This window comes from Colius striatus, chromosome 18 (assembly GCF_028858725.1).
Source record: "Colius striatus isolate bColStr4 chromosome 18, bColStr4.1.hap1, whole genome shotgun sequence".
NCBI classification, from domain to species: domain Eukaryota; kingdom Metazoa; phylum Chordata; class Aves; order Coliiformes; family Coliidae; genus Colius; species Colius striatus.
Genome location: NC_084776.1, coordinates 1,194,133 through 1,216,819, shown reverse-complemented (window position 1 = coordinate 1,216,819; position 22,687 = coordinate 1,194,133). Strand labels below are relative to the sequence as shown.

General features: G+C 64.5%; 4 protein-coding genes across 10 annotated transcripts in view; 3 read left to right on the top strand and 1 right to left on the bottom strand.

The window, feature by feature from the left end:
* SLC38A10 (solute carrier family 38 member 10) overlaps window positions 1-3,048 on the top strand; it is a 34,651-nt gene extending 31,603 nt beyond the window's left edge. For 2 of the 3 annotated variants that reach the window (XM_062010806.1, XM_062010808.1), the window contains one exon: window positions 50-3,048. In XM_062010806.1, the coding sequence (XP_061866790.1) occupies window positions 50-1,203 (1,154 nt within the window). In that variant the 3' untranslated portion in view covers window positions 1,204-3,048. The remainder of the gene's footprint in view (window positions 1-49) is intronic. The other variant, XM_062010807.1, reaches the window with a different exon arrangement.
* Window positions 3,049-3,829: 781 nt separating this feature from the next.
* NDUFAF8 (NADH:ubiquinone oxidoreductase complex assembly factor 8) lies at window positions 3,830-4,280 on the bottom strand. The gene is made up of 3 exons (XM_062011190.1): window positions 4,191-4,280; window positions 3,966-4,076; window positions 3,830-3,895 (listed from the first exon to the last, which is right to left on the bottom strand). Exons 1-3 carry the CDS (start codon window positions 4,269-4,271, stop codon window positions 3,875-3,877), a joined length of 213 nt encoding a protein of 70 aa, XP_061867174.1. The 5' UTR covers window positions 4,272-4,280; the 3' UTR covers window positions 3,830-3,874.
* Window positions 4,281-4,522: 242 nt separating this feature from the next.
* TEPSIN (TEPSIN adaptor related protein complex 4 accessory protein) lies at window positions 4,523-9,934 on the top strand. Its single transcript, XM_062010791.1, has 13 exons — window positions 4,523-4,583; window positions 4,792-4,864; window positions 4,938-5,029; window positions 5,601-5,694; window positions 5,854-5,921; window positions 6,032-6,110; window positions 6,408-6,479; window positions 6,988-7,194; window positions 7,295-7,460; window positions 7,715-7,828; window positions 8,426-8,504; window positions 8,600-8,734; window positions 9,020-9,934. Exons 1-13 carry the CDS (start codon window positions 4,542-4,544, stop codon window positions 9,479-9,481), a joined length of 1,683 nt encoding a protein of 560 aa, XP_061866775.1. The 5' UTR covers window positions 4,523-4,541; the 3' UTR covers window positions 9,482-9,934.
* A 778-nt stretch (window positions 9,935-10,712) lies between these two features.
* Window positions 10,713-21,859, top strand: CEP131 (centrosomal protein 131). Of its 5 annotated transcripts, none has more exons than XM_062010742.1 (26): window positions 10,713-10,762; window positions 11,749-11,947; window positions 12,588-12,673; window positions 13,310-13,427; window positions 13,643-13,761; window positions 14,147-14,260; window positions 14,347-14,496; window positions 14,812-14,929; window positions 15,715-15,831; window positions 16,507-16,678; window positions 16,785-16,885; window positions 17,018-17,176; window positions 17,491-17,685; window positions 17,789-17,920; window positions 18,387-18,512; window positions 18,602-18,718; window positions 19,009-19,111; window positions 19,324-19,525; window positions 19,761-19,868; window positions 19,979-20,063; window positions 20,155-20,229; window positions 20,313-20,455; window positions 20,685-20,862; window positions 20,960-21,156; window positions 21,523-21,583; window positions 21,696-21,859. In XM_062010742.1, the coding sequence occupies exons 2-26, from the start codon at window positions 11,771-11,773 to the stop codon at window positions 21,768-21,770; spliced, it is 3,228 nt and encodes a 1,075-aa protein (XP_061866726.1). In that variant the 5' UTR covers window positions 10,713-10,762; window positions 11,749-11,770; the 3' UTR covers window positions 21,771-21,859. The 5 variants fall into 5 exon arrangements, with proteins under 5 accessions (XP_061866726.1, XP_061866727.1, XP_061866723.1 ...); XM_062010743.1 differs by lacking the exon at window positions 10,713-10,762 and adding an exon at window positions 10,780-10,819 and having other exon boundaries at window positions 11,657-11,947; window positions 21,014-21,156; XM_062010739.1 differs by lacking the exon at window positions 10,713-10,762 and adding an exon at window positions 10,780-10,819 and having other exon boundaries at window positions 11,657-11,947.
* The last annotated feature ends 828 nt before the right edge of the window (window positions 21,860-22,687 follow it).

Genomic DNA, 22,687 nt, shown 5'->3' with positions numbered 1-22,687 from the left:
CCTCTCACTCCTAAGGAAAAGCTTTTACATGTCGGTTTTTGTTCTGCAGCAGAAACGCAGCAGGAGCCTGCCGTGCCTGTTCCCAGGAGCAAGGAGGACGAGGCCCTTGGAGCGAGGGAAGAAGCTGCTGCAAAGCCACCGGGCAAAGAGCCGTGGGAGCAGCGTGTGCCGGGCCCGGGCAGGCAGCCCGCTGGGGGCACAGAGCTGCGCAGGGGCACGGCAGGAAGGCTGGACGGGGCTGGGCACGGGCCTGAGATTCCTGGGGTTCCTCCCAAGGAGAAGAAGGTGCTGCCACAGGAAAAGGACAGAGCTGTTCAAAACCCTGAGGAGAAGCAGGATCCCCTCCAAGGGGATGCCCAGCACATTCCAGCAGCCAGAAACCACCTCGAGACGAAGCCCTTGGCGGAGGAGCTGGGAGGAGATCGTGAAGCCAAAGCTGGAAGAGACATCCACGAGAAGAATTCTCTGAAAGCCGTGGAAGTGGCTACAGCTCCCATCCAAAGAGAACAGCTGGGGGCTGCCAAAGTTCAGGGAGTAGCAGGAAAGATTCTGGAAAGAGACTTGGGAATAGACTTTAAAGCCAAAGTAGTGAGTCAGGTGGAGCCCAAAGACCTGGCGCCGGACTCCTCCAGTAAAAGGAACGTGGCAGAGGGCGAGCAGCACCCATGGGAGCGTCAGAGGGGTGCAGGGGCTGGTGGGCGACAGGCAGCCTCACCGAGGGACCTGGCTGGCAGAGCAGGGGAGAAGGAAGAAGCCCCTCGGGAGAAGGTGGTGGAGGTGGCCCCAGAGCCGCAGGGAGGGCTGCAGAGCAAGCAGAGGCACGGCCACGGCGGGGTCGCAAACGATGCTGAGAAGAAACAAGGCTCTGAGAATGCTCCTGCCCAAAAACCTGAGGAAGGAGCCGCTGCCGAGGGGAACCAGAAACCAGAGCACGATGTCAAACCAAACCGGGACCTCAAGCTGCAGGCGGACCTGGACCTGCGCCGGAGGAGACGGGACCTGCTGCCTCCCGAGGAGGAGGAGGAGGAAGCGGCTGCACGGGGAGGGCAGGTCCTCATCGGCCTCAACCCCCTTCCAGATGTGCAAGTGAACGACCTGCGGAGCGCCCTGGAGACGCGTCTGCGCGGCGTGGCGGCCGGGGCCGAGCAGGTGGTGCACAGCCGGGGCATCAAGCAGGTGGCGCGGGCGGGCGGCAGCGGCTGAGCAGGGGCGGCTCTCCGCGGCGGCTGCGGGCGCTGGGCTGCGGAGCTCTGCAGGGACGGGTCGAGTTCAGCGGCTGTGTCTGGCCGGGTGCAGGGCTCAGGCTCACAGAGCCTCCCTGAACTGTGGGCGCCGGCCGGGGCTCCGTGGGCTGCAGCCACCTCCCTGCCTGTGCCTGTGGAGCTGGTGACCACGAAGGCGAAGCTCCCGCTGTGCTCCAGCTTTCAGGGGTTGCCCTCGGCCCCAGGCCCCTGCCCTTACGGCTTTCTTCTCAACATCTCGTTCGTATCGAATTGCCTTCTCCATCCGCCTCTCCACTCCAGGTCTGAGGTGTCCTCCCCCAGGCTCCCCTCCTGCTGGGGAAGCCTTCCCCAGGCTCTGCCCTTGGCTTCCTGTGCCCCAGCCCCCGGGGCTGTGGGACAGAGGTGAGGGGAACCGGGGGCCGGACAGCTCGGGACAGGCTTCCCTCTGCAGGAGCATCCAGGGGTGAGCTGAGGACCAGCTTAGCCAATTGCTTTGGTGTCTCTCCCAAAGTGGGAGTCTTGCATGTTTAGGAGATAGCTGTGGTTTAGGTTAGTAGCTGCCTTAAACGGGCACAGCGCTGCTGTTGTGCTGCCTGCTCTCCCAGGGAGCTGTGTGGCAGCAGCGCGGGGCTGTGCTCCGCTCGCTGCGCTCCTCCTGCCCCAAGTGCATTACGACGCTCAGCCCGGGGGCTGCGGGCTCACCTCTCACACCCCTTCCCAAAACAGCTTCGTTTTTCCACCAGAGATGACTAATTTGGGAGCAAAGGATGTGGCTGAACGGGGCTGGCTCGGGGGCTCGGCCCAAGCGCACCTACCTCTTCCCTCTGTGTCACGGAGGAGCCCGTTTGTCCTGTGTGTCCTCCCCGGCCCCCTCTGTGCTGTTTTATATCCCTGGATGCCAGCTCCCCGCCCCTGGAAGTGGATTTTACGAGCAAGGAAGAGCTGCCACGAGAGCCCTGGTTCTTCCCAGGCTCTCAGACGGTGATTCATCCCTTTGGGGTGGGGTTTTGTTTCTTCTTGTTCTGTTTTTACATCCTGACTTGCGAATGTAGGAAACTGAATCCCAAAGCTCTCGCTAGAAGGGCTGAGACTTCCCAGCCTGGAGCCTACAGACCTCATCACTGTGCTGGTTTTTGTACCTGTCTCTCTTAAGTGTCTTTGGTGAACTCGCCCTGTGTCACCAGCCAGGACTGGGACCCGTGTTCAGCCTCTGGCTCGGGGCCCTCAGGAACTCTGCTGCCGCCTGCCCTCTGCCTCTCGTTGGATGTCGCCTCCATTGCTCGTTAAAGTGACTCAGAGCCACAGGGCAACAGCCACGGGCCCAAGCATTTCTTCAGGAGAGCCACCCGCCCGTGTCTCCGTGGCCTCAACCCTCAGGATTGCCCCACGAGCTGCTCCACGCACAAGTGACACAGCCAGGAGCCAGGGGCTGCGAGGGCAGAGCCTGCAGCACGTCCCTGGGGCTGTGCTGGGGAAGATGACCCCGAGCTGTGTCCCCTGCAGCACCAACCAGCCTTTCCAAAGTGAGAGGGACCTGGCTGTGCCCTGCCATGCCCTTTGCTGCTGGCCAGGGCCCAGCCTGAGCTGTGCTGGGCAGGGGGAGGTCGGGCTCCTGCCCTGCAGGGTCAGACCTGCCCGGGGGTGGGTGAACACAAAGGACCAAAGATGCTCCCGATGTTCTCTGGGAGCTGGGAACAGTGTAGCACCCCCTGAGCTGGGCTGGAAGGAGCTGCCTCACCTCAGCCTGACAGGGTCTGCCCATCCCAGTGTGGGGGACAGTGGAGGGGAAACTGAGCTGATAATTAAATAAGCTGAAGCATTTGGATCTGAATTCTCCTTCTTTAAACGGAGGGGGAAGGGTTGAGCCTTCCTCAGCCCCGAGGCTGCAGCTGCCCTGCTCTGCACCCACAGGGTTGGTGCTGCTGAGGAACAAGAGGTGGTTTGTGGCCCGTTTCTTTGAGATTTGTGTCTCCTGGACGCTCGGGGGGAGTGTGATCGGTCCTCATGTGAGGGCCTGGAGACACACCACCGGGTTCCATGGTGATTAAGGGACTGGAACGTGAGGAAAGGCTGCAGGACCTGCAGAAGGCTGAGCTCAGGGGGATCTCAGCAATCCTATCAGTCCCTAAAGGGTGGGTGTCAGGATGGGGGGACACTGTGTTGTGTGGAGCCCAGTGACAGGACAAGGGGTGACGGGCACAGGCTGGGACACAGCAAGTGCCACTGAAACGGGCTGAGGGGGGACCTCAGCAACACAAGTCCCTAAAGGGGGGTGTCAGGAGGATGGGGCAGCACTTTTTTGACAATGGTAACGGACACAAACAGTTCCAGTGGCACAGTAGGAGCAAGTCCTTTGGTGCTGAGGGGAGGGAGCCCTGGCCCAGGCTGCCCGGGGAGGGTGTGGAGGCTCCTCTCAGGAGGTTCCCAACCCCAGCTGGGCACATTCTTGTGCCCCCTGAGCCAGGGGAAGCTGCTGTAGCAGGGGGTTGGATTGGAGCAGCTCCACAGTGCCCTCCCATCCCCCACCACTCTGTGGCTTCCCACTCCAGGCTGGACCCAAACCCCACCATACCCCTCCACTCTCCGATTCACACACAAACCCCCCCTCGAATTCGACAGCTTTTATTATCCCGAAGCATCTCCATCTCGTCTCATTTCACCGTCGCCTTCACCTACAAAGACCCGCAGCTCAGAGCGTGACCCAACCCCATCCCCCCTCTCCCCACCGCCTCCCGCACGCACCTGCCGAGCGAAGCAATCCCGCAACGCCCAGAACTCCTCCAAACACGCGTCCCGCCGCAGCTCCGCCGTGCCGGCCGCCGCCGAGGCCACGCAGCGCCCGTACGCGGTTGCCTGCGGGGACAACGGGGGAGGCCGAGGGTGAAGCCGGGGGCTGGGGCCGGGGCGTACGCCCCGGCCACAGCCCCCGGCTTCACCCGAGGCCCCGGCCCTTCCCCGTGCCCGCACCTCAGCCCCGCAACCCGACAGCGCCGCGGGGAACCGCCTCAGCCGCTCCCGCGCCCGCCGCCACACTCCGCGGCCAGACATTGCCACCGCTACCGCCTCAAGGAGCGAAGCTGATTGGCCGCCCGCCTCTCACTCACTCGTTTCTCATTGGCCGAGCCAGCCCCTCGTCGTTGATTGGTTGAGATTGCCTCGGGGTTGATCACGCAAAGGCCACGCCCCCTACAACTCGCGTTCTGATTGGTGAAAGCGCAGATCTCCGCCTTTCCTCGGCGGTGATTGGCTGGAGGAAATGAAACCCGCGCTCTGATTGGTCCGTTGGAGCCTCGCGGGAAGGGCCGAGCCGGGAGTGTCATGGCGGCGCCGCTGAGAGACCGGTTGAGTTTCCTGAGCCGGGTACGAGCGGGGAAGGGGGAAGAGGGAGGTTGAGGGGAGCTGCGGGGGGCACGACGTCTTTATCCCCCCTCCCCATCACCTCACCGCTGCCTCTTCCCACCCCCCGCGCCGCCAGAACCCGGGACCCCTCGGCCTTGCCGTGGGATCCCCCCTTGGTGTGGGTCAGGGGGCTGTGGGACCCCTCTGACCGCCTCTCGCCCCCCTGCAGCTGCCGCTGCTGCTGAGGGGAACGGCGGACGACGACCAGCCCTGCCCCGGGTACCTGTTGGAGGAGATCGGCAGTATCCTTGAGGGGGCTGCGGGGAGGGGAGGTGGCCGAGCTGCGGGGAGCAGGATCCTTGACACCCTCCGCAGAGATCTCCCACGAGTCGCCTGGCAGCAGCCAGTGCCTGCTGGAGTATCTGCTGAGCCGGCTGCAGAGCAGCTCCTGCCACGTCAAGCTGAAGGTGGGGTGGGGGCTCCAGGGCCACTCGGGGTGATGGGAGCTGAGCTACAGGGGCTGTTGGGGCAGCTGCCGCTCTGGAAACCAGAATCAGGCCTCATCTGGTGCGCTGTGTCCCCACTTGAGGAGAGGCAGGGAGCTGCTGGAGAGAGGCCAGCACAGGGCTACCAGGATGCTCAGGGGACTGGGGCGTCTGTGTGAGGAGGAAAGGCTGCGGGACCTGGGGCTGTTCAACCTGCAGCAGGCTGAGGGGGGACCTCAGCAACACAAGTCCCTAAAGGGGGGTGTCAGGAGGATGGGGCAGCACTTTTCTGACAATGGTAATGGACACAAACAGTTCCACTGGCACAGGAGGAGCAAGTCCTTTGGTGCTGAGGGGAGGGAGCCCTGGCCCAGGCTGCCCAGGGAGGGTGTGGAGGCTCCTGCTCAGGAGGTTTCCAACCCCACCTGGACACGTTCCTGTGCCCCTGAGCCAGGGGAAGCTGCTGGAGCAGGGGCTGGGGCTGCAGCAGCTCTGCAGGGCCCTTCCAGCCCCCACCACCCTGTGGTTCTCACCCTGAACCCCACACCCACAGGTGCTGAAGATCCTGCTGCACACATGCACACAGGGCTCCCCACAGTTCGTCCTGCAGCTGAAGAGGAACGCCTGCTTCATCCGGGAGGCAGCAGGTAGCGGGAGGAGTGGGGCAGCTGGGCCAGGACAGTGAGCAGCGGGTGGCAGAGGCTGCTCTGGAGGCTGAGCGCAGGCCAGGGCTGGGGTTCTGCCCCATCCCACCTCCTGCCTGGGAGCTGAGCATCCCCCAGCCCTCCCAACCTCGTGCCTTGCAGTGTTCAGTGGGCCCCCAGACCCCCTCCATGGCAACAGCTTGAACCAGAAGGTGCGTGCGGCCGCGCAGGTGAGTGCCAGCAGCAGTGGGGAGCTCTGCCTCCCTGACCCGCTCCTCGGGGCCTGGGCAGGGTGCTGGGTGCTCCTCAGCTCTCTGCCCACACTCCCTGTCTCTGGCAGGACTTGGCCAGCGTTCTCTTCTCGGATGTGCCACTGCCTCATCCCACCGTGCCACCAGCCCGGCCCCTGCCCCCTGCCGGTACGAGCACACTCCCCCAGCCCTGTCACCCCCCCAGGCAGCACCAGGATGATCCCTCCAGCTGCAGCCATGGGTCTGCAGAGGGTCCACTGGCCAGGGAGGCTGGTGGGGGGTGAGGACAGGGTGCCATAGGCCCTGCAGGGCACTGCTGTGAAGGAGAAGCTGCCAGGGGGAGCGGAGAGAGCTCCCTGTGCCCCAGCTCCTCCCCCTGCCCTGGGCACTGCCCTGTGCTGGCAAGGAGGAGAGGGTGACCCTGGATGCCCCTGCTGCCACTGAACTGCCTCGTGTCTCCCCCAGGAATGGGCTCCAGCCCCAGCCCCTGCAGCTCCCTGCAAGGCTTCGGCTTCAGCAGTGAGAAAAGCAGCTCTGGTGAGTCCCAGCTGAGCCCGTGGTGCTGCAGCTCCAGGGATCCTGCCTGGGGCTGGACCAGGCTCCCTTCATTCCTAGCTGGTTGCTGGTGGCTCTCTCAGCAGGTGTTTCTGTGTGGCTCAGAGCAGAGTCCTGTTGCACTCTTTGCTCCCAGAACTTGTCCCCTTTCCTGAGCTGTCTGTTGGGTGCTGGGCTGGTGGCCTGGCCGTGGGGCTGGCGGTGAGGGCCTCTGCCAGGTCCTGTGCTACTCATGGTGTGACAGGCTCGTGGCAGGTCACCTGGTGCCCTCAGACCTGTCCCAGCAGCTCCCAGTTTTTCCTCACCCCCCTGTCCCAGAAGCCCAGGCTGTGCCTGGAACGGGGCTGCCACGGCCACTCCTCTCCAGTCCCCACCACGCTGTCCTGGGGCCCCAGGGGGTGGTGGATGGCTGGGGCTGCGCTAGGCCCCCCGGGGAGCTCCCCACACCCCGTCCCTCCCCCGGCCTCCTGCCACCTCGTCCTTTCCCCAGCTTCCACGGGGGAGGTCCTGCTCAGCACCATCCAGCGAGCAGCCGAGGCCGTGGCCCAGGCCGTGCTGCCCTGCCCGGAGGGACCTCGGCCCTGCCCAGGGGGGCTCCAGGAAGACACCTACGAGCCCGTGAGAGCCCCCTCACCCGCCCCCAGCCCGCCCGGCGCCGCGGAGCCCCCGGCACCCACCGCAGCACACGGCACCCGAGGTACGGCCGCGCTGCCGGGCCGGGGGGAGGCTGCCGGGGGTCCCTGCGCGGTTCTGGGGGCAGTTTGGGGCTCAGCAGCTCCCTGGTGCCGTCCCTGCAGTGAGGCACCGGCCGGGGCTGGCCGGGGGCGGCTGGGAGGAGGCGGACAGCGGGCACAGCTCCCGCGACTCCTCGCAGGGCAACGGCCGGACCTGCGACTCCTGCAGCAAATCCGGCAGCGACGGCCACTCCGGGGCCAGCCGGGAGCTGCCCCAGGCGCCTGAGAGGTGGGTGAGAGCGGGGCCTGGGGGTTCCCCTTCCCCCTGGCACCTCCTGACACGCTTCCCTCCTCTCTGGGAGCCGTCCCCTCCTCTTCCACGCCGTCGGGTTTGAGTCCCTCGGCACTGCTGGGCCGAGCTCCTCCTGGCGTTTGGCCTCCCGGCCCGTGGGGCAAGGGGTTTGGGCTGGTGTGGGAGGGGTGGTGGGGCTCTGGGAGGGAGTGAGGCTGGTCCCTGTGCCCACTGAGGCATCCCCTGAGCAGGGTGGACGCTGACAGCCCGGGTGACTGCGTGCGGGAGCTGAGCCTGGTGGCAGCGCTGACCCATGGGGCCAGAGTCTTCCTCACCAGGGAGGAAGCACAGCACTTTGTCAAGGAGTAAGTGCCTGAGGTGGATGGTCCCCGGGACTCTGGGCACCCTGGCATTGGGTGGGGAGCTCTGGGGGGGGCTTCAAGGGGCAGCCTGAGCCCTTCTCACACCCCTGTCTACCTCGGCCTGGACCTTGGGGGCCGAAACGCTGCCAGGCAGGAGAGCTGCTGGCTCCTGGGGTGCTGCAGCTGGTGGGGAGCGGCTGAGGAAGTTGGGGTTACATAGTCTGGAGAAGAGGAGGCTGAGGGGAGACATGGTCATGTTCTGAATCCCTGACAGGAGGGTGCAGTGAGGTGGGGGTAATGAATGACAGGACAAGAGGCAATGGGCTCAAGTTGCCCCAGGAGAGGGTGAGGTTGGAGCTGAGGCAGAACTGTTACCCTGAGAGGGGTGTCAGCCCCTGTGCCAGGCTGCCCAGGGAGCTGCGGGAGTGCCCAGCCCTGGAGGGATCCCAAAGCCCTGGAGCTGAGGTGCTGAGGCCGTGGGTCAGTGCTGGGCTGGGCAGGGTGAGGGCAGGGCTGGGACTGCAGCAGCTCCAGGGGCTTTTCCAACCCAAACCATTCTGTGATTGTGTGTGTGTGGCTGTGCCCCCTCCCCTGGGGCAGGTGTGGGCTGCTGAACTGCGAGGTGGTGCTGGAGCTGCTCAGCCGTGCGCTGCAGGACCCGAGCGACAGCGTCCGCATGGTGAGCGCGGCAGCCCCGCAGCGGCGCGGGGCAAACGGCACTTGGGGGTCTGCCCGTCCTCCCTGCCACACTCAGCTCCTCTCCTCTCCCCACAGAGGTCCATGTGTGCCATCTCCTCCCTCATGTGCTCCGACCTGCTCTCCCTGGATCACATCTTTGCCGTGACTCGGCAGCACCTGCAGCAGCTCAGCCAAGGCAGCCCCGGCCCCGTCGCCAACCGAGCCACAAAGGTGACTCCTGGGATGCCCCCCTGGGCCTTCACCCGGGGTGGGGGGCTCCTGGGCACCGTCCTACACCTCCTCACCGACACCCAGCTCTAGGGAATGGTCCCTGAGGGGTGAGAATTGTCCTGGGGCTGGGGGGCTGCCATGGTCGCTCCCCAGGAGATGAAGCTGAGCCCTGGGAGGGGACACTGGGACGGGTCCCCAGGACAGCGTCTGCCTGGGAGAAAGGTGCTGAGACCAGACCCCCTTCCTATTGCCCCCCTCACTCCCTGCCCTGTGCCCCCTCCCCAGATCCTGCGGCAGTTCGAGGCTCTGTGCAGAGACCAGAAGGGCGCCCGCCCGGGCTCCGACGCCTCGGTGCTCAGCGTGGGCTCAGCGCCGTGCCCCGGGGACCTGCTGACGGCCACGCCGCTGCTGGCAGGCCAGAGCGTCCTCAGCCCCCTCAGCCCCGCGCCTCAGCCCCCGGCCGCCGGCCACGAGCGCGGGCTGGAAGCCGAGCGGCACGGGCAGCCCGGGGCCGCGGTGCCGGCCCGTCCCTGCGAGCGGGAGCGGGTGAGCGGGCTGGCACAGGGCGCGGCGGCCGCCCCTGCCCTCTCCCTCTTCGCCGGGATGGAGCTGGTGGCCCGTCCTGGCGCAGGGCTCTGCCCAGACCCCCCGCCGGCAGAGCCACGGACACAGTCGCGGCCCCAGGACACACGGACGGGCGCAGAGGGCAGTTGGCAGCCGTCTGCCTTTGCCTTCCTCAACCTGTAGCTGCCGATTGGGCTCCCGGGGGGCTGCAGGGGCTCTGCCTTCCCTCCCTCCCCACGGGGTCTTACTGCACTGGAGCCCCCCGGGGCTCAGCTGCTGCTGCATGGTGCTGGGCAGGGATGGGGACCCCGGTCCCCTGTTGGAAGACAAAGGAGCGGCTCTGCAGCGTGTGGGGTGAGGAAGGGGGGCGATGTGGGGACACGGGGTGTGACAGGGCAGCGGGAGCTTTGCAAAGGTTGTAATGTCCCTCTCCCTGTTTTGCTTCCCCAGGGCTGGGGGAAGCACAGGGTGACGTGGGCTGGAGGGCTGAGCTGAGCTGCGGGCGGTTTGGGGACTGTGGCGCAGCCGGGGGGCACTGGTGTGCAGCCCTCTGCCTCTGGCCCCAGCACCGTGGGGCTGAGGCGGGAACAGGCGCCGTCCCCTTGGGGCTGGGACCCCTCAATAAACCCCACACGTGGGACTGGGACTTGTGACTTCTTCCTGGAGCCTGCTCTACAGCTCCCTCTGCCCCACACATCCCTGCCCCAGCGCTGGGGTGGCTCCCTCTGCCCCACACATCCCTGCCCCAGCGCTGGGGCGGCTCCCTCTGCCCCACACACCCCTGCCCCAGCCCTGGGATGGCTCCCTCTGCCCCACACAGCCCTGCCCTACCGCTGGGACGGCTCCCTCTGCCCCACACATCCCTGCCCCAGCGCTGGGACGGCTCCCTCTGCCCCACACACCCCTGCCCCAGCCCTGGGATGGCTCCCTCTGCCCCACACATCCCTGCCCCAGCGCTGGGGCGGCTCCCTCTGCCCCACACACCCCTGCCCCAGCCCTGGGATGGCTCCCTCTGCCCCACACACCCCTGCCCCAGCACTGTGACGGCTCCGTCTGCCCCACACATCCCTGCCCCAGCGCTGGGGCGGCTCCCTCTGCCCCACACAGCCCTGCCCCAGCCCTGGGACAGCTCCCTCTGCCCCACACACCCCTGCCCCAGCGCTGGGACGGCTCCGTCTGCCCCACACAGCCCTGCCCCAGCTCCCTGTGCCCCCAGCTCCCCCCAGCGCCGATGTCCCCCCCGCCCCACGGCTCCTCCTGGCCCCGCACAAGCCCCGCCCCCTCCCTCCAGGCCACGCCCCCTCCTTTAGCCACGCCCATACCCCCGCCCCTCCTGTCCCCGCCCCCTCCCAACTCCTCAGCCAATCCGCGCTCTCTCCCGTCGCCCCGCCCCGTTCCCATTGGCTGCGGCGCTGCCCGTCGCGGGCCGCGCGGCGGCGGTTGGCTGCGGGGCGGCGGCGGCCGGTGAGGGGCCGCGGCGGGACGGGGCCGCGGCGGGAGCGGCCGGCGCCGGGGCCGCGGGTGAGGCCGGGGCTGAGGCCTCGGTGCTGCCGCCACCTCGGAGAGGTCCCGGGGCGGGTCTCGGCTGTCTCTGGGCCTTTTCTCGCCGTTTGAGGCCCCTCACTCGTGTGGCCGCTCGTGGCCGCGAGGGGCTGGGCGCGGGGCTGGGCCTGGGGCCTCGGGGGTTCTGGGCCTTTGCGTCCTGGGGGCACGGGGGGTGCTGGGCTGTGGGACCTGGGCTTTGGGAGGGGCTGGGCCTTGGGACCTGGCTGCCCCGGGTCTTGGGGCTGTGGGGAGGCTGCGCTGGGCCTTGAGACCTGGAGGCCTTGGGAGTCTGAGCCTTGGGGTTATTGAGGGGGATGGACACAGGGCCTGGCCCTGGGCAGTCTGGCCCAGGCCTTTAGAGCCCACTGGGGTCTTGGGTCTTTGGGATCTGGGCATCTGGTGGGTCCTGTGCCTTGGGACCTGGGGGGCCTGAGGCCCTGGGCATTAGGGCCATGAGGTGGTCCAGGAGGTCTGGGCTTGGGGCCTTGGGAGCATGGGTCAGGATGTCCTGGGCTTTGGGATCTGGAGTCCTGGTGAGTCCTGGGCTTGAGGGCTCTGTCCTGGGTGCCCTCAGCCTGGACTCGAGGCCTGAGCCCTGCTTTCCCAGGCAGTCTCCATCGAGAGCCTTTTGTTTACCTGCGTTGCTGGAGGCTGAGGCATTGCCAAGGACTGCACTGGGCCCTGGACTGGGTGAAACCAGACCAGCTGGGGAGCAGGGGTGCAGGGGTGGTTCGGGCAGCACTAATAAAGTGATGAGCTGGTGGCATGTGCCTGGGGACAGCGGCAGCTCCTGACTCTGTGCCGTTCCATCAGTGAGCAGCGTTTGCTGGAGGCAGCTGAGAGCAGAGCGCGGGATGGGACGTGCTCCCCGTCCCTTCACCTCTCCGTCTGTGTGGTGCTTCCAGGGCCTCTTCTGTCTGTCCCAGCATGAAGAGCACCCGCAGCAGCCCCTCCTCCCAGGGTGCCTGTCCTGGCAGCGTGGATCTGAGCCTGAGGGGCGTCCCGGCCCTGCTCCCGCGGCGCCCCAGCAGCGCCCGTCCCGCCAGGCACATGGCGCGTTCCGTCTCGGTCACCGCCGACAGCAAACCGCGGCGCAAGGCTCTGGTGAGAGCTCCCTCAGCCGTGCTGCGTGGGGCAGGGACGTGCCTGTGACCACACCGTCACAGAGTCCTTTGGGTTATCAAAGCCCTTGGAGCTGCTGCAGGCCCAGCCCTGCCCTCACCCTGCCCAGCCCAGCACTGACCCAGGGCCCTCAGCACCTCAGCCCCACGGCTTTGGGATCCCTGCAGGGCTGGGCACTGCCCCAGCTCCCTGGGCAGCCTGGCACAGGGGCTGACAGGTGTCTGTGGGTTTCACTGGCCTGGTGCCCTGACCCAGCAGCCAAACACGCTGAGGGCTCTTTTTTCTGGGTGATCTTTGCTGAGCAATCCCTCCTGCCTCAGCAACTGTCCTGCACACTCACCCCCAGGGCAGGTGATGAGGACCAGGAGCTCACACAAAGGACCATGTTCCCGTGGGCTCTGCAGCAGTGTGAGAGACAAGAGGGAGGGAGGTGGCACCGAACACTGCCCAAGGAGAGGCTGACAGCCACGGGGATAGGGGAAACGGGGTGGGTGGCAGGGTAACACCACCAGCAGGGCTATTTTTGTTTGCTTGACTCGAGGGGAACCTGCCTAGGCCAGGCAGCCCAGCTGTGCCTGCCTGTGCCTCTCCATGAAGCTGACTTCAGCTCTCTGCTCTGCAGGATGAGGCAGGATCCGGGGCCATGAACAACCTCCGGAGGTCCAGCAGCACCACGCAGGTCAACCAGTGGGTGACCAGTGCCCAAAGGTACAGCTCAGCCCAAGCAGCTGCCAGGAGGGACCCAGAGCAGATCAGAACCCTGCACTGAGCTCTGCCACACACATCTAGGGCTCCATCCTGGCTGTGGGAAGCCAAGGGCTGGCCTTTGGGTTGGGTTGGTTCTTTGGAGTGGAGGTCACTCGGTGAAGATTTGGGGAGATAGATTGTATTTTGTGTCTGGGAAGCTTCTGTCACAAGAGACACTCAATGTAATTCCAAAGGATGAGACTGTTCAGTTACAGGGACCCTTTGGGCCCTATCTGGCCCCTGGTAGGAGATTAAAACTTCTCCGTCTCCAGCTCATCTCTGAATCCGATTTTTCCATTCCCCTGTTGCCCTCAGCCTCCTCCTTTAATACATTATTAATAGATCCACTCCTGTAATATATTTAATACATTATTAATGTATTATCCCCACATGCTGCTGAAGCCTAAAGCTCTGTGCAGAGCTGACCCTTGCATAGGTTTCCTGGCTGTGCAGTGAGTCCTGTCCCTGCTCCGTGCCATGGTGGCTGTGCTGGTAAGCCAGTGCCAGCGCTGCCTCGCTGCTGGTTGTCTGCCTGCAATATTCACTCCAAACACGCGTTCTCTCCTCCTCTCTGCCTGCCCTGGCTTTGGGCTGAAGCTCAGAGCAGATGGGAGACCTCCTGACCTTCTCTGAGAGCTGTCCTGAAGAAAGACAGAAACTAGAGGGGAGTCTGAGCAAAACTTCCTCAGACAAGAAAACCACCTGGAATGTCTTGGTGAGGATGGGGCTGTCTGGGGGGCTGGCTGAGGGCTGGGAGGGCTTCCCTAGTCCAAGGATGGGCCCATACAGCTCAGCTGTGATGGTCAGACTGGTCCTTCCTCAGCCTGCAGTTGAAGCTGGCAGTTTGGATGGCCAGTGTTGGTGTTGTGCCCCAGGCAGGGCCTGTGGGTCTGGCTCTTGCCTGTGCTCACTCCCGCCTCTCCCTGACAGGACGATCAGCCACGCGTGTTCTCGGGCCCTTCTGGCTCCCACGGCGCTGGGCCAGCAGCAGGCATGAGGAGGAAAGAAGGCACCATGCTCCTGGCAGCCAACTTCACTGCCAACAACAGGTAGGGGAGGAGCTGCACACAGAGAACAGCCGGGCAGAGGAGGGAGTGCTGCTGCTCTGCCTCACCATGGGGCAGAGCGACAGTGACAATGTGCCAGGGCACCTCTGGGAGCCACACAGGAGCTTGGTGGGTGTGTGGGAGAAGCTGCTCTCTCCCTGGGAAAGGGAACAGGTAGAACTTGAAGTCTTCAGGTGCAGGAGAGACTTGAGCTAAGGGTGTGTGCAGAACACACCTGAAGAGCAGGCTGCTGGGTCTGCTGAAGCTGAGTCTGTGCCTCAGCTGCTGAGGTGTGTGGGGGGTCAGGGGTGGGCAGCAGCCAGCATTGGTGTGTCCCATCCCCTCCACATCCAGCCAGTCCTAACACCTCCTCTTCTCTCCACAAAAGGAGCAACAAGGGCACAGTGGGCAACTGTGTCACCACCATGGTGCACAACAACTACTCCACGGCTGACAAGGGTCCTGCACCCAAAAGTTCCAACCAGGCACCCAGCTCGCTCAAGTAAGTGTGGGGAGCTCCTGACTTGGAGGCTGGTGTGGCCCAGGACTGGGCAGTATGGTACCAAGTACCTTCATCTTCCTCCTCAGCAACGTTGTCAAAGCGACCTCCAATGAGGACAGTGAAAGCAGCTTCGCCAAGTCCCAGAAGAATTTCTCCAGCAACAACATCGTGACCCACAACAACAACAGCAGCAGCTTGGCCCAGAGGACGGAGGTGACCGAGGAGGAGGCAGAGAGGTGAGGCAGGGCTGGTGGGAAGAGGCAGGAGGAGGGTGCTAGGCAGAGAGGTTTGCTCCAGGAGAGCTGGTGCTGGTTTGTTCTTGTCCTGTGGGGCTTCAGACTGAGGAAAGGCCCCTGCTGTGCACCCACAGGGGCGATTTGCCCTCCCTCAGACCTGGCTCTGTGCTTCCAGCTGTCCTCTCACCCCAGGAAGGCTGTGCTGGCACCTGGGAAAGGGCCTGGCTGGGGCAGGGCGTGAGGGGCAGGGCAGGTGCCGGTGCTGTGGGCAGCAGGAGGAGCCTGGCACCATGCTGAGCCTCCCTCTCCCCACAGGTTCATCCAGCAGGTGACCTCTGCAGCCATCACCATCCAGCGCTGGTACCGGCGGCACTCGCAGCGGCACCGGGCGGCAGCCGCGGCTCTGGGGCGCTTGTTGGCGTCCAAGAGACAGGTCAGTGCTGTCCCCTGCCCTGCAGCACAGGCCCTGCCCACCCCACAGCCACTCACCTCACTCACTGGGGAATACAGTTGCAGGCCCCCCCTCAGCCTCCTCCAGGCTGAACAGCCTCAGGTCCTGCAGCTTTAATTATGAGTCCCTGTAGTCACCTGAGCCTCCAAGGAGACCTGAGCTGCTGGAGATGAGGGGGCTCTGCACAGGCAGCCCCTTGTGCTCCATGGAGCCAGGGAGGGTCCTGTGCCCACAGAGCTGTGCTGGATGTGCAGGGGTTTGGTTCCAGGGTGAGTTCAGGCCCAGAGCCCCTGGGTGCCACACAGCTCTGGGCTCCCAGCTCCCTGCTGACGGGAGCAGAGGCTTGGCAGCAGCAGCACAGATCCTGCAGCATTCTCACTGTCTCAGTGAGTGGTGGCCAGGGCAGGGATCCCCTGTCCCAGCTCATGGAAGGGGATCAGTAAGGAATTGGCTCATTGGAGGGTGACGAGTCATCTGCAGCTATTTGTGTTTCTTTGTGTTCAATTATTTATCCCCATAACAAGTCCCAGAGCTCTCTCCTGGGAGACTCTATTTTTAAGCCTCGTTTCCTCGGTGGTTTCAGACCCAGATGACTAATAATTGCATTTAGTCTCCACAGACAGCACCCAGCAGAGCTCCCCTGGGGCTCAGACCCGGGCGGTGGGATGGGGTGACCTCAGGCATGCCATGTGTCCCCTCTGGCTCCCCTGCTGTGGGTGGTGGGTACTGGAGAGATCTCACTAACGCCTGTCACCCTCCTCTGGAAGGAAATGCACCAGCAAATGCAGGAAGGGCACATCCTGGGTTTGCAGGAGAGGAAGGCCAAGGAACGGCGGCAGATCCGGGAGGAGAAGGCGCGTGCGGCGCGACGTGCTGCCATCCAGGTACCGAGGGGCAGGGAGCTGGGGCCTGCCCCAGCCCAGCTGCTGGCATCTTCTTGTGAGGCAGCAAAAGGGCTTCTCCTCTGCATCTCTGGCAGAACTGGGGCCAGCCTCGGAGATGGAGGAGTGCTCCCCATGCAGCACGTTCCCACTGTGCTCCTGCCAATGGAAGGAGCTGCCCGTTTGGAGCCCCTGAACACAGCTCTGGCTTCACCCTGGTTCTTGGGAAAAGGGTGTCAGTGTTGCAACAGGGCAACTGTAACTGCAGCTCCTCAGAGAGGCTGAGGACAAGAGTGCCCTAGGACAGGATGGGCTAAGCACCACACTCTGCCTGCTGCCAGGAAGCCCCTGGCCCCGTCCTGGCAGCCCCTCACCCCATCCTGGCAGCCCTCTTTGCAGCAGCCCAGGGCTGGTGCCCCTGGGGCACAGACCAGGGCTGGCACGTGCTGTGTGGCTGTTGCATATTTGCTTGCAAGATGGCTGAGGATTTTTTTAACCCCTCAATTTCTCTTTCTCCTAACTGGAATGGTGTTTTGTCAGGGGAGACACAGCAATGAGCAGCCAGCCCATGGGTGGGTGCTATGTCCCAGGCCCTCCCTAGTACCCAAAGCTGTGCAGGGACGTGTTGAAGCACCCTGTGTGCTGGGTAGGATGCTGATGGCTGCTCTGTCCCTGCAGGAGCTACACCAGAAAAGGGCCCAGAAGGCTTTGGATGCAAAGCACTTGGCAGAGGAAGAGCTTGTGCTGGTGAAGGAGAGCAGAAGGGCAGGGAAGAAGAAGCAAACTGCCAAAGCCCCCTCTGTGAGGAACGACAGCCCTGCTGGCAGCGTGACCAAGGCCAATAATGCTGGTGAGCCCCTCCTGCAGGTCTCTGCTGGCTGCTCCTGGAGCAGTCTGTGACATGAGGGGAAGGGGGTGGTTGTTGTAAGTGCCTGAGGACAGTCTGGTTCCCACAGAGTCCAGTTTCCACTCGGTAGCTGCAGAGCCAGAGGAAATCGGCCCTGCAGACCTCGGCTCCACAGCACCGCGGCAGCCCCGGGCAGAGGACAAGCTGCAGGTGGGTCTGGCTTTGCCTCTCGGGGCTCCTGACAGCAGCCCTTCTGCTGGGGCACCCTTGGAGCCTTTATTGACTTCCAGGGAGCTCCAGCAGAACTTTCACTGCAAGGTGTGTTGTCTCCCTTGCCCCCAGGACGTGAGCTCCAGAGAGGCGGGCGGTGAGGATGTGGAGGCAGCGGTGACTGCTGCCAGCAGGGCTCAGCCCAGGCTCTGCTGGGTCCAGTCCAACGAGCTGCTGGACTTGCTGAGGCTCTTGGAAGAGCCTGAGCTGCCCTGCTTACAGACAGATGGGGTAAGCAGGGGACTGGGGCCCGTGGCATCAGCCTACAGACAGCCATGGCTGGTGAGAGCAGAGACCCCCGAGCTGCCTTCTCCCGGTGCTTGCTGGGTGGTGGAGGGTGAGAAATGCAGCTGGTTTGCTGCTGGGGGAGCTGGGGGCTGTGGTGCAGCCAGAGCTTGGGCATCCTCAAGGAGAAGCAAAACCCCAGGAGGGCTGTGGTGGGAGCTGGGTTGGCCCCGGGGGTCCAGCTGGTTCCTGGGGTGCAGCCGGAGGTTGGGCTGCAGCCAGCGCTCCTCCTGAGCCTTCCCCTGGCTGCCCCTGCCCAGGAGGAGCCCAGCTCCAGCTCCCTGACTGCTGACAACCTGGAGAAGTTTGGGAAGCTGAACCACTCCCCGGGGGTCCCTGAGGACGGGGCCCTGCTCTCAGAGGCCAAGCTCCAGAGCATCATCAGCTTCCTGGACGAGATAAACAAATCGGAACAGGAGAGGCCCAGCTCGGCTGCCTCGGCCACACAGCAGGAGGTGAGTGCTGGAGCTGCTGGGAAGAGTCTCCCATCTCCTCCTCCTGGCTCCAGGTGCTCCCCACCACCTTTTAATCCGTTTTTTCTCCCCCCTGTTGTGGCAGAGTCTCCTCGTGGAAGAGGCTCCGCTGGAGCGAGACGCGGCTGTTGCCATGGAGCTGACGAGCTCCATCGTGAGGCTGAAGCTGGAACTGAAGGAGAAGCAACAAACCATCGGCCTGCTGCAGACGACCCTGGTGTGTGAACTTGCTGGGGAACAAACACCAAGAGCCCTCAGCAGATGCTTTGTGGGGCAGTGGTTTTGAGGGACAAGATCAGGGCTCTGCACATAGACCTTCCCCCCTCTGCCCCCCGGTGCCAGTGCTGCTGGGCAGGTGGCAGTGCCTGGGGATGCCCCACCAGGCCCCTCCCTGGTTGCTCTGGGCTTTGCTTGCATTTCTCCTTGCTGCCCTCCCCAGTCTGAAAGGCATCCCCAAGGTCCCCTCCCTGGCAGAAGTCCAGAAGCCCTTGGTCTGGACCTGGGCTGTCCCACAGGGGTTTGAGTGTTCTTGCTGACAGCAGGGCAGGAGGTGTGAGCACCAGGGACACTGTTCCTCCTCACCCTGTCCTGACAGCACCTTCTGGGGTGGGCAGTGATCTCCTCCACACGTGCTGGCTGGATGTAACTTCTAACATCTTGTGGCTATTCCCTATATCCAAAAGGCTCAGCAGAGGGAAATGACCACCAGGCACATCAAACAGACTGAGGAGGAGCTGGGCCAGCAGCTCAGGCTGCAGAGGGAGCAGTATGAGGCAGCTCTCCAAAGGCACCTGGCCTTCATCGACCAGGTGAGCGCTCCCAGCTCACCCTGATGCTTCTAAAGCTGGAGGCAGAGGTGGCTCTGCCCTGCCCCATGCCTTTCCTTCACCCTGCCCAGCTCATTGAGGATAAGAAGGTGCTAAGTGAGAAGTATGAGGCAGTGGTAGCTGAGCTGAAACAAGTGGACCAGAAGTATGGCAAGAAGATCAGCCAGATGCAGGAGCAGCATGAGCTGGTGAGGGGACAGTGACCTGCCCCTCAGCACCCCCAGTCCCCCTCTTCACCCATGCTCCTGTCTCAGCCAGTGAGGCCTTTCCAAGGGGTTTTGCTGTTCCCTGTGCAGAGGGTCTGTGGGGCAGCAGCAGCCCTGTCCCAGGGCGAGGGGCCACTGGCAGAGCGTGGGGCTGCTGCCCTGGCCTGGGGCAGCGTGTGCCCGGCTGCTCCAGCCTGCAGCCCCCCCAGGCTGACTCACTGGGCCTTTCTCCCCCAGCTGTGTCTGAAGCTTCCCCCTTTGCTTCCATCCAGGAGATGAAGAAGCTGAAGGAACTGATGTGTGCAAAGGAGAAAATCGGGAGAGAGAAGTGGATGGATGAGAAAGCCAAAAAGATCAAAGAAATCACAGTGAGAGGTAGGGGCAGGTTCAGGTTCCCTTGGCAGCGGGGCAGGGAGAGGGGCTGCACTGCCCACTGTGCTGATGGCTCTGGGGAGAGCTGCTCAGCCTGGGCAGCCTCTGCCCCCAGCCAGCCCGTTTGCTGAGCTCACGTGTTGGCAGCCTCCTGCCCAGCGGCTACGGGCACCGGTGCCGAGGCCGAGCAGTAACCGTCATTCCCGCCGCCGCAGGGCTGGAGCCGGAGCTGCAGAAGCTCATTGCCAAGCAGAAGCAGGACATCAGGCAGCTGAAGCTGCTGCACGAGGCCGAGCTGCAGCAGTCGGAGCAGCGGGCGGCGCAGCGCTACGGGCAGCAGGCGCAGGAGCTGCGGGGGCTGCTGCAGCGGGAGCAGGAGCAGCAGCTGCAGCGGGAGCGGGAGCGGGCCCGGCAGCAGTGAGTCCTGGGCTGGGGGCTGGGGGGCTTGGGGGCCCAGCACCCCCGTGCTGACGGGTTCCTGATGCTTCAGTGGTGGGTAAGCACGGGGAGCAGCCTGAGGTGGGAGCAGCCTGAGGCGTGCAGCTCTCTTCTGTCCCTCAGCCCGAGGTGGGCGGCGCTGCTGAACCAGGGGCACCCTCCAGCGCGGTGGTTGGTGGCTGAAGGCAGGTCCCTGAGGCTGCTCTGCCCGCAGGTGTGAGCAGCAGCTGGAGCAGCAGGAGCAGATGCTGCAGCAGCAGCGGCGCCGGCTCTACGCGGAGGTGGCCGAGGAGAAGGAGCGGCTGAGCCAGCAGGCAGCCAGGTGAGAGGGCCCAGGGCACGGCCAAGGGCAGCCCCCGGGGAGCCCCCGGCCCCGGCTCCAGGGGGAGAAGGGGCTGGCGGGGCCGGTGCAGCTGCGGGGTGTGTGGGCAGGCACAGAGCCGAGGCCGAGGAGCTGCGGCGGCAGCTGAGGGAGGAGAACGCCAAGGACAAGGAGGAGCAGGAGAGGAGGCACCAGGTCTGGAGTTCCCCTGGGCTCTGCCGGGGCTGGGTGTGAGCAGCCGGGTGCCTGGGGCCCAGCCGGAGCTCAGCAGCTCTTGTCTCCGCAGGCAGAAGTGAAGGCGCTGAAGGAGCAGCTGGAGATGGAGAAAAAGGCCTGGGAGGAGAACTACACCAAGAAGGAGGTGAGAGCAAGGGCTGGCGAAGGTGCCAGCCTCGGGCTGTGGCGTGGAGGGATGGAGGCAGCGTTCACCGTCCCCGTGCCCAGGAGCTGTGGCTGCTGAGCCGGGAGCGGGAGCTGCGGCAGGAGCTGAAGAAGGAGAGAGACAAACAGATCGAGCTGGTGATCCAGCGCCTGGAGGCAGAGGTGTCCTCGGCCAAGGAGGAGTGTGAGAGGGCAGCAGAGAGCAGGTGAGGGGAAGGCTGGAGGGTGAGTCCTTGTGAGTCCCCCCCTGCTCACAGCTGATCTCTTGCCCCCAGCCCCACACATCCCTCCAGCCAGCTCTGGCTGCTGCAGCTGCTGGCTGGGAGCAGATGCCCCTGTCCTGGTGCTGCTGTGTCCCTCCTGCAGCCTGAGGGTGGCTGGAGATGGGCCCTGCAGTGCCAGCTGAGCCAGGCCACCCGTCCTGCCCTCTGTTAGGATCAAGAGGATCCGAGATAAGTACGAGATGGAGCTGCAGGAGCTGGAGGGGTCTGAGCAGAAGCTGCAGGAACGCTGCAATGAGCTGAAGGGGCAGCTGGCAGAGCTGGAAGGGGAGAGAGTTCATCTGCAGGGCCTGCTGAGGCAGAAGGAGCACGAGGTGGAGGAGACCCAGAAGGTGGGTGAGGATCAAAGCCTGGGCCCTGCTCCTTGCTCTGCCCTCAGCATTACCCCGGGCCTGGCAGCACCTCGACTCACTGCTCTGCCCCACGTAGCTGAGGGAGCAGCTGGCCCAGGAGAGGAGCAGCCTGACCGAGGCCATTTGGCAGGAGTTCATGGAGAAGCTGCTGTACACTGAGGAGGAGAACAGGCAGCTCAAGGCAGAGATGGTGGAGATGAGAGCCCAGCAGCGCCTGGAGCTGGACAGGGTAGTGAAGGAAAAGGACAAAATCCTGGAGGAGGTTCACAAGAGGTGAGGCTGCCTTCAATGGCTGTGACTTCCAGGCTGCTCTGTGGCACCCTGGCCCCAGGGCTGCTCCCCGGCGTGCCTGGAGGGCACAGGGCTGGCAGCTGGAGCAGATGGAGGGCTCCTGCCAGGAGACATTGGCTCTGTGCAGCTTGGGCTGCGATTCCTCCCAGGCAGGAGCTGCCGGCACGGCTCAGGGTCAGCTCCTGCAGAGCTGTGCCCCGGGCAGCCAGTGGCAACCGCTGCCCCCTGCCCAGCTCAGGGGAGGGAGCAGCCCTGCTGCTGGGTCAGCACCCTGCCAAGGAGCAAGAGGGCAGCTGAGACACTGCTTAGGATGGAGGGTCCCCAACTGCTCTGTGTCCCTCTGCTCAGGGTGAAGGTTGCGGTGGCGAGGAAGGAGGAGAACATGAGCAGCCTTCGGAAGAAGTACGAGGTGAGTGTGTGGGGCAGCCAGCCCCTGGCCCTCAGGCTGTGGCCCTGCCTGGGCACAGCCCCCCCTCCATCCCTGCCTCCACCCCTCCATCCCTCTCTCTGCCCTGTTGCAGGAGGCCGTGCAGCGAGCTGACAGCCTGGCAGCCCTCCTGGAGCAAGGTCAAGTGGAGCTGCTGCTCCCGCCATGACCAGCGTGGGGGGACTGTGCTGGGGCTCTCCCTTCCCTCCCCTCCTTTTTCACCAGCCCTGCCAAGGGCTCTCAGCTGCTTTAACAATAAATGAGCAATGGTTTCTATGTCCCTTCGTGGTTCTTCTGTGTCCCCTGTGGACAGGGAGGGGATCTGCCCCATGGACACCCACAACTTCTTCCTCACAGTGTGGGTGGGCAGCAGAGCCCCTGCCCCCTGGTGCAGCAGCCCCAGCCCTTCCCTGGGCAGGGCCCTGCAGGTCAGGGCTGAGCTGGGGGGCAGCAGCCTCCTCCTGTGAGCCCCTGGAAATGAGGTCAGGGGGACTGAGCTGGGGGTGCAGGTGCCTGGGGGGCAGTGGGATGCCCGTGGGGTGCACCCTGATCAGCACCAACAGCAGAATCAGCATTGAGGAGGTCAGACATCCCCCTCTGCCCCTCTGGCCTGAGCTGCTCAGGGGAGAAGTTGGCTGCAGCTGATTGTTCATTCCCCAGGGCTCTGCCATTCCCCAGGGCTCTGCCATTCCCCAGCCCTGTGTGTGTCAGTGGTGCCAGGCCCTGGGCAGGGTGCTGTTCTGGGCATGCCTGAAGCCTTGGGAAGGATTGTGTATGCAAAATCTGGCTTTTAAAACATTCAGAGGCGTGTGGGGAAACGTGAGCCCCGTGCTAAAAGCAGAGCCCTGGCTGTGGGGGGATGAGTCCTGCAGCAGGGGCTCCCGGGGCCAGGACAGCATCATCCCCCCGTGGTCACGAGGGAAAGACCCCCCCCGTGTCCCCGCTGCTCTCGGGGTGAAGCCGTGGGCTCTGCCCTGCCAGGGAGAGTGCACCGTGGGGTCTCAGAGCACCCCACGTTAGGAGGGTGCAGTCCCACGTGCCGGGGCTGCGCTGACGAGCACACGAGGCTGAGCCATGTGCCCCTGC